The 9242-nt window shown below is 45.0% G+C and overlaps 1 protein-coding gene across 1 annotated transcript in view; it reads left to right on the top strand.

Annotated features, from left to right (window-relative positions):
- Window positions 1-8858, top strand: part of LOC116464105 (COP9 signalosome complex subunit 3) — a gene marked incomplete at its 3' end in the record, with an annotated part of 27726 nt that extends 18868 nt beyond the window's left edge. Inside the window, exons 8-10 of the mRNA XM_058434978.1 lie at window positions 1193-1333; window positions 2903-3076; window positions 8772-8858. Coding sequence (XP_058290961.1) covers window positions 1193-1333; window positions 2903-3076; window positions 8772-8858 — 402 coding nt within the window. The remainder of the gene's footprint in view (window positions 1-1192; window positions 1334-2902; window positions 3077-8771) is intronic.
- Between the last annotated feature and the right edge of the window lie 384 nt (window positions 8859-9242).

Here is a 9242-nt window from a genome sequence, read left to right as displayed (position 1 = left end):
TTTTTTTTTTTTTTTTTTTTTTTTTTGAGATGGAGTCTTGCTCTGTCGCCCAGGCTGGAGTGCAGTGGCACGATCTCGGCTCACTGCAAGCTCCGCCTCCCAGGTTCACGCCATTCTCCTGCCTCAGCCTCCCGACTAGCTGGGACTACAGGCACCCACCACCACGCCCGGCTAATTTTTTGTATTTTTAGTAGAGATGGCGTTTCACCATGTTAGCCAGGATGGTCTTGATCTCCTGACCTCTTGATCTGCCCACCTCGGCCTCCCAAATTGCTGGGATTACAGGCGTGAGCCACCACGCCCGGCCAGGAGAATCTCTTGAACCAGGAGATGGAGGTTGCAGTGAGCCAAGATCGCGCCACTGCACTCCAGCCTTGGTGACAGAGCAAGACTCCTCAAAAATAAAAAGGCAAGAAAGTGGCCAGGCGTGGTGGCTCATGCCAGTAATCCCAGCACTTTGGGATGCTGAAGTGGGAGGATTGCCTGAGCTCAAGAGTTCAAGACTGAACAACATAGTGAGCAACATAGTGAGACTCCATCTCTACAAAAAAAATTTTTTTTTTTTTTTTGAGACGGAGTCTTGCTTTGTCGCCCAGGCTGGAGTGCAGTGGCGTGATCCCGGCTCACTGCAAGCTCCGCCTCCCTGGTTCACGCCATTCTTCTGCCTCAGCCTCCCGAGTAGCTGGGACTACAGGCACCCACCACCACACCCGGCTAATTTTTTTGTATTTTTAGTAGAGACGGGGTTTCACTGTGTTAGCCAGGATGGTCTCAATCTCCTGACCTTGTGATCCGCCCGCCTCGGCCTCCCAAAGTGCTGGGATTACAGGCGTGAGCCACCGCGCCTGGCCTCTACAAAAAATTTTAAAATTAGTCAAGCATGGTGGCCCACGCCTATAGTCCCAGGTACTCAGCAGGCTGAGGCAGGAAGATTGCTTGAACCCAAGGAGTTTGAGGGTACAGTGAGCCATAATTACATCACTGTGCTCCAGCCTAGATGACAGAGTGAGACCCTGTCTCTCAAAAATGCATAAATAAAAATAAAATGAATTCTATCTCAATAAGGCTGTTATAAAAATAATGGGACATTTAAAAAGTATTATTGATGTATAATTAATGTGATAGATGTGGTTGGTTGCTGTTTGCTACTGTGGTATGTTCTCTTTACAGTAAGCATTCTTCTCTTGCCTAGGCTATAACTACTCCTGCCATGGCGGTCAGTCATATCATGTTGGAATCATATAAAAAGTATATTTTAGTGTCTTTGATATTACTTGGCAAAGTACAACAGCTACCAAAATATACATCTCAAATTGTGGGTAGATTCATTAAGGTAAGTTTTTTACATAAAACTGATTTCTTACGTGAGCATGTTGAGTATATAAAGAAATTGCAATGATACAGTTCTGTAACTTGGTTTTATAGTGATTTCGCTCTCCTAACAGCTTCAGGTGAGCAGACATTTATTGAATGTCTGCTACACATTCTCCTTAGCTAATTGGGATGGAATATTTCTTAGGAACCCATTTTCAAACTTGTGCTCTAGATACTTACAGCTATAGGTGTTTAAGCTCCTATAACAATTGATTTTTTTTTTTTCCCCAGAGACAGAGTCTCGCTATGTTGGCCAGGTTGGTCTTGAACTCCTGGCCTCAAGCAGGCCTCAAGCAGTCCTTCTGCCTCTGCCTCCCAGAGTGCTGGGATTACAGGTGTGTGCCACTGAGCCTGGCCTTTATTTTGTTTTGTTATATTTCTTTTTATTTTATTTTATTTTATTTTATTTTATTTATTTATTTATTTATTTATTTATTTATTTATTTATTTATTCATTCATTCATTCATTCATTCATTCTGAGACGGAGTCTCGCTCTGTCGCCGAGGCTGGAATGCAGTGGCGTGATCTCAGCTCACTGCAACCTCTGCCTCCCGGGTTCAAGCGATTCTCCTGCCTTAGCCTCCCGAGTAGCTGGGACTACAGGCGTGTGCCACCATGCCCAGCTAATTTTTTGTATTTTTAGTGGAGATGTGGTTTCACTGTGTTAGCCAGGATTGTCTCGATCTCCTGACCTCGTGATCCACCTGCCTCGGCCTCCCAGAGTGCTGGGATTACAGGCATGAGTCACCATGCCTGGCCCTGTCTTCCTTCTTGCTAGCAGAAGTAGCAGATTGTCCCATTGCATCTGGTGAGGTGTGAGAAAGAGAGAGGGAGAGTTGGGAATGATGAATATTTTGATTCTTCTCTATATGATTTATCAATAGAAAAACAGAACCACGATGAAGACGTGTGCCTTCACTAAATTCAGTGGGTTTTCACCTGCTGTGTTATTACTTGGTCTGTACTACAAAATTTTGTGGAAAATGAATTACTCCATAGTGACTTTCTATCCCTGGTCTTAAAGACCAGGCATTTGCTTTGGGTAAATTATAATTTGTAGGGTAACAGTATGTTGTTACCTGACAATATGGGATATACTTGCTTAAAAAATAGTATGTAAGTGTGTTTTTGCTTCCTATACACATTTGAGTCTTCTGAAGTTTGTTTGTTTTGTTTGTTTGTTTGTTTGTTTGTTTTTTGAGACGGAGTTTTGCTTTGTTGCCCAGGCTGGAGTGCACTGGCATGATCTTGGCTCACCGCAACCTCCACCTCCCGGGTTCAAGCGATTCTCTTGCCTCAGCCTCCCAAGTAGCTGGGATTACAGGCACGTGCTACCACTCCCGGTTAATTTTGTATTTTTAGTAGAGACGGGGTTTCTTCATGTTGGTCAGGCTGGTCTTTAACCCCTGACCTCAGGTGATTTGTCCACCTCGGCCTCCCAAAATGTTGAGATTACAGGCGTGAGCCCCCACGCCTGGCCTCTTCTGAAGTTTTAATCTTAATTTTTTCCTTCCTTTGCATCTTTAGCCTCTTAGCAATGCATACCATGAGTTAGCACAAGTGTATTCAACCAACAACCCCTCAGAACTCCGAAACCTGGTGAATAAGCACAGTGAAACCTTCACTCGCGATAACAACATGGGGCTGGTGAAGCAATGCTTGTCATCTCTTTATAAGAAGAATATTCAGAGGCTAACAAAGGTGAGGAAAGCGCCACCTTCACAGGGCAGCTCCTGACCCCCTGGGAGCCATGTTTCCCTTTCTCTCCCTTTTCAGAGCTGAGGAAGCAGGTACAGGGATAAAGCATGGCAGGATTTCTGTGCTGAGAGAGAACTCTCTTGTGATTGGCTTCTTAGAAAGAATTTGATTTATACCTTTGGTCTTTTCAGGGCTAGAGCAGGGTATTTGGAGCAGGTGAAGAGGAAGAAAGGTAGGAGACAAGGCTACATTGGGAGGCAGTGAAAGGCAGCCTCAGAGAGGTCAGCAGCTCCAGCAGGGCAGATGAGGGATGCTAATGATGCAGACCTCAGTGCATTGTCACCAGCCTTGCAACCTGTCTGTCTGTGCTGATCTCTATTAGAACATCTTTTTTTTTTTTTTCTCTTGACACAGTGCCTTGCTCTGTTGCCCAGGCTGGAGTGCAGTGGCATGATCTCGGCTCATTGCACCCTCTGCCTCCTGAGCTCAAGTGATCTACCCACCTCAGCCTCCCAAGCAGCTGGGACCACAGGTGTGAGCCACCACGCCCAGCTAATTTTTTGTATTTTTTGTAGAGACAAGGTTTCGCTTTGTTGGCCAGGCGGTCTCGAACCCCTGTCCTCATGTGATCCACCTGCCTTGGCCTCCCAAAGTGCTGGGATTACAGACATGAACCACCGCACCCAGCCAATGAGAACATCTTATGTGAACATAGTACTACTGGGACATTACCATTTAGGCCAGGGTTGTACAAACTTTGTGCAATTGACTTCTAGGATGTAAGCCAATTATACAATTTTTATTTTCTTCTAGGATGTAAGCCAATTCTATAATTTTTATTTTCAAGATGAAAATAACCTGCTGGGTTTTGACTGTAGAAAATATGCTTAAAATCAAACGTTCAAACAGTACAGAAAAATAATGAAAAATGAAATCTTTTGTGTTTTAGGAAGGTATAGGCTGCAAGTTACACAAATCCTGTAGCTCAACAAATACAGGATTGCTTTTTTCTCTTGGGAAGTCTGGCCAGAGATGCATAGTTCACAGCTGCTGAGAACACAGTGCATCTGTTCCTGTGCACATCCTTTGCCTTGTGTCAGCCATGGTGATGGATGGTTGGGGACGAGCCAAGGAACCAGAATAGGGTAGCTGTTTGTTGCTAGGCTACCCAGCAATGGAAAAGGCTGATGGATTTGGCTATGTGAGGACTTAGGGGAGAGGTGACTTCCCCTAGCCCAATGGAGAAGCTAGAGAAGAGAGGTGGGTCGGGGTGGCTGTTGAGGTGGGCAGACCTCATACAAGGATAAAGGATCCTAAGGAGAAGAGGAAGGAAGGTGAGGAGAGGGTCAGTGGGCAAGAAAAAGAATCCTTCCAAATACTCTAGAAAGACTAGCCATAGCTTCTAGAATAGAAGGAAATCAGTAGTGAATTTGTAAAAAGTTAACTTTTATGAGAAAAATGAAGAACGTGAAAGAGAAATCAACTCAAAAATCAAAACTAGTGTAACTTGTGAGCCAGAAAAACCAGCTTGACCTACAGGTTTAAAAGACCAGGATCTAAGAGACTTAAATAACAAGCAGCCTAATTCTCTCCATAAAATTTTCTTTTTGGCCCAAGTGCCAACAGAACCATTCTAAGTAAATTTCTGTCTTTCGCCATCAAGAGGTAGCCATTAAAAAACAGCTGCACTCTGTTTGTGACTAGTAATTGAGGTTTAGATAAAAGAACCCAAATGCTAACAAACATAAAAGATAGTACATGTTACAAAAGGTGTTAAATTGCAAAATAACAAGTGAAAATTAAATAACGGTTTCAAAAATTAGTTGGGCGTGGTGGCACATACCTGTAATCCCAGCTACTTGGAAGGCTGAGGCAGGAGAATCATTTGAACCCAGGAGATAGAGGTTGCTGTGAGCCGAGATTGCGCCACTGCACTCCAGTCTGGGCGACAAAGCGAGACTCCATCTCAAAAAAAAAAAAATTTTTTTTTTTTGATCAAACAGGAAGAGTCTCAACTTGAAATGGTCTTTCCAGGGCTGGGGCAGTGACTCACAAAGTCATCAAGGTCCTGGGGTCCTTCGTGTGTTGACACAAAGTGGTGGACTGTGGTACACTGAGCTCACAAGCACTGCCTGCCAGAGGGACCTGGGGAGGGCTACCATAAGGTATGGTGGGCAGGAACCGTGTCTTTAAAGGACATAGCTAGTCAGAAGGTTACATCTGTGATGGTGGCTGCTCCATTTTTGGCATGATGTCCCAGTGCTAAAATGAAAAGAAGGGGGAAACATCAAAGGATTTTTCTAGCCAAGTTTTTCTTACTAGAAGATCCAAAGAAGTCTCAATAGGTAGACTGTATCAGTAGGTGATGGCATGGCTGGGATGGAAGGCAGCTAGGGATGGGTTAAATCTGCTACCTCTCCCATTGAAATATTACTTTATGTTAACATTTTAGTAGATGTTTTTTTCTTTTTTTTTTTTTTTTTGAGACGGAGTCTTGCTCTGTCGCCCAGGCTGAAGTGCAGTGTCACGATCTTGGCTCACTGCAAGCTCCGCCTCCCAGGTTCACACCATTCTCCTGCCTCAGCCTCCCAAGTAGCTGGGACTACAGGTGCCCACCACCACATCCGGCTAATTTTTTGTATTTTTAGTAGAGACGGGGTTTCACCGTGTTAGCCAGGATGGTCTCGATCTCCTGACCTCGTGATCCGCCCGCCTCGGCCTCCCAAAGTGCTGGGATTACAAGCGTGAGCCACCGCGCCCGGCCTAGTAGATGTTTTCCTAGGTTCCTCTTCTCTGTTTCTTTTCTATGTGTATGCATAGACTCTCCCAGTTATATGTAATTGGGGTCATACTCTACGTGCTATTCTTGACCCTGCTTTTTTGTTTGTTTGGTATTTTTTCTTTTTCTTTTTTTTTTTTTTTTTTTTTATGTGAGACTGAGTCTCACTCTGTTGTCCAGGCTGGAGTGCAGTGGTGCGATCTTTGCTCACTGCAGCCTCTGCCTCCTGGGTTCAAGCGATTCTCCTGCCTCAACCTCCTGAGTAGCTTGGACTACAGGTGCACACCACCACACCTGGCTAATTTTTGTATTTTTAGTAGACATGGGGTTTCGCCATGTTGGCCAGGCTGGTCTCAAACTCCTGACTTTAAGTGATCCGCCCACTTTGGCCTCCCAAAGTGCTAAGATTACAGGCATGAACCACTGCGCCTGGCCTACTTTTACATTTTTTGTAGAGATGGGATCCCACTGTGTTGGCCAGGCTAGAATGTTGACTTTTGAGTCTTCGTTTGTATTAAACTACTTGTGTACTTCTTAAAGTTAGCAGTAATTTCAATTTCTTGGGTACTGTTCTCTGAACTAAAGTATATGTAGGTTTTAAAACTATTGGCTCATCAAGAATTTATGGCCAGGCACAGTGGCTTACCCGCTGTACTTCCAGCACTTTGGGGAGCTGAGGCAGGAGGATAGCTTGAAACCAGGAGCTTGAAACCAGTCTGGGCAACTAAGTAAGATCCCACCTCTACAAAAAATAAAAAAATAAAATTAGCTGGGCACAGTGGTGCACACCTGTAGTCTCAGCTACTCAGGAGGCTGAAACAGGAGGTTCCCTTGAGCTGCTATGAACTATGATTGCGCCTCTGCACTCTAGCCTGGGCAACAGAGCAAGACTCCATCTCAAAAAAAAAAAAAAAAGGAATTTTCAAGATGAGGGTTTTAATATGCCCAGCTCTGAAAATGCCATTGTTGTAAATATTGCCAGCTGCCATTAAGAATAGAGCTCTTTTAATGTGTTTCTGAAAGGGGCCATTTTCGTCAGATCCCAAGAGAGCAGTGGTAAACACTGGTTTCCCTCATGTATCACAAGTGTGTAGCCTCTTTTATTTAACTCCCCCATTTGTTTAAAAGTGTTAACTTTGGCCGGGTGCGGTGGCTCAAGCCTGTAATCCCAGCACTTTGGGAGGCTGAGGCGGGCGGATCACGAGGTCAGGAGATCGAGACCATCCTGGCTAACACGGTGAAACCCCGTCTCTACTAAAAAGATACAAAAAATTAGCCGGGCGCAGTGGCGGGCGCCTGTAAGTCCCAGCTACTCGGGAGGCTGAGGCGGGAGGCTGAGGCAGGAGAATGGCGTGAACCCGGGAGGCGGAGCTTGCAGTGAGCAGAGGTCATGCCACTGCACTCCAGCCTGGGGGACAGAGCAAGACTCCGTCTCAAAAAAAAAAAAAAAAAAATTTAAAAAATGTTAAGTTTGAATTTTGAATGATGAATGTTATTTTTTCAATTATATTTAATAATTATACATTTATACTACAAAATTCAAAAGATGAAAATCTTCATAATGATGTGCATACCTTGGATTCCTTTTCAGTTTACATATATATAAAATTCTTTTTCATTACTCCTCAAGGAAATTGATGACAAACCACTGGGTTTATCAGTTTTTATTTTTTTATTTTTTTTTGTGACAGAGTCTTGCTCATTTGCCCAGGCTGGAGTGCAGTTGTGCGATCTTGGCTCACTGCAAGCTCTGCCTCTTGGGTTCATGCCATTCTCCTGCCTCAGCCTCCCAAGTAGCTGGGACTACAGGTGCCCACCACCACGCCCGGCTAATTTTTTTTTCTTTTTGGATTTTTAGTAGAGACAGGGTTTCACCATGTTAGCCAGGATGGTCTCAATCTCCTGACCTCGTGATCCACCCGCCTGGGCCTCCCAAAGTGCTGGGATTACAGGCGTGAGCCACCATGCCCGGCCTATCAGTCATTTATGTATGTATGTATGTATGTTGAGATAGAGTCTCACTCTGTTGCCCAGGCTGGAGTGCAGTCATACGATCTCGGCTCGCTGCAACCTCCACCTCCCAACTTTAAGCGATTATCCTGCCTCAGCCTCCCGAGCAGCTGGGATTACAGGTGCCTGCCACCATGCCCGGCACATTTCTGCGTTTTTAGTAGAGGTGGAGTTTCGTCATATTGGCCAGGCTGGTCTGGAACTCTTGACCTCAATTGATCCACCCACCTCGGCCTCCCAAAGTGCTGGGATTACAGGTGTGAGCCACCACGCCTGGCCCATCAGTTTTAAGTCATCTACACAAATTTATTCTGTACATCAATGGGAAGAGCTCTGTAAACATTTTTTTTTTTTTTTTTTTTGAGATAGAGTCTTGCTCTGTCATCCAGACTGGAGAGCAGTGGCGTGGTCTCAGCTCACTGCAACCTCCACCTCCTGGGTTCAAGCAGTTCTCTGATTCTCTTGCCTCAGCCTCCCAAGTAGCTGGGACTACAGACGCGTGCCACCACGCCTGGCTAATTCTTTTTTGTTTTTTTGTTTTTTGTTTTTTGTTTTGAGACAGAGTCTCACTTTGTCACCCAGGCTGGAGTCCAGTGGCTCAATCTCCACTCACTGCAACCTCCGCCTCCTGGGTTCAAGCGATTCTCCTGTCTCAGCCTCCAAAGTAGCTGGGACTACAGGTGTGCACCACCATGCCAGCTAATTTTTTGTATTTTTAGTAGAGACAGGGTTTCACCATGTTAGCCAAGATGGTCTCAATCTCCTGACCTCATGATCTGCCCACCTCAGCCTCCCAAAGTGCTGGGATTACAGACATGAGCCACCACGCCTGGTCGCTCTGTACACATTTAATAAAATGTCCTTCCTTGGTTGTTCCTACCTGTGACTAATTCTGCTTCTGACTTTCAGACCTTTTTAACTCTATCATTACAAGATATGGCAAGTCGTGTGCAGTTATCTGGACCTCAGGAGGCAGAAAAATATGTTCTGCACATGGTAAGTGGATTTTCTTTTTCTTTTTCTTTTTTTTTCTTTTTGAGATGGAGTCTCGCTCTGTCACTAGGCTGGAGTGTGGTGGCGCAGTCTTGGCTCACTGCAACCTCCACCTCCCGGATTCAAGTGATTCTCTTGCCTCAGCCTCCCGAGAGCTGGGACTACAGGCATGCGCCACCATGCCCAGCTAATTTTTTGTATTTTTAGTAGAGATGGGGTTTCACCATGTTGGTCAGGCTGGTCTCGAACTCCTGACCACGTGATCTGCCCCCCTTGGCCTCCCAAAGTGCTGGGATTATAGGCATGAGCCACTGTGCCTGGCCTGGATTTTCATTTTTTTAAAAATTAATTACTGGATTTTTGTTACTGTAAGAGTAACAGATGTTC

This window comes from Hylobates moloch, unplaced genomic scaffold, assembly GCF_009828535.3.
Source record: "Hylobates moloch isolate HMO894 unplaced genomic scaffold, HMol_V3 SCAFFOLD_182, whole genome shotgun sequence".
Taxonomy (NCBI): domain Eukaryota; kingdom Metazoa; phylum Chordata; class Mammalia; order Primates; family Hylobatidae; genus Hylobates; species Hylobates moloch.
The sequence above is the reverse complement of the archived record's forward strand: the minus strand, read 5'-3'. Positions and strand labels throughout refer to the sequence as shown.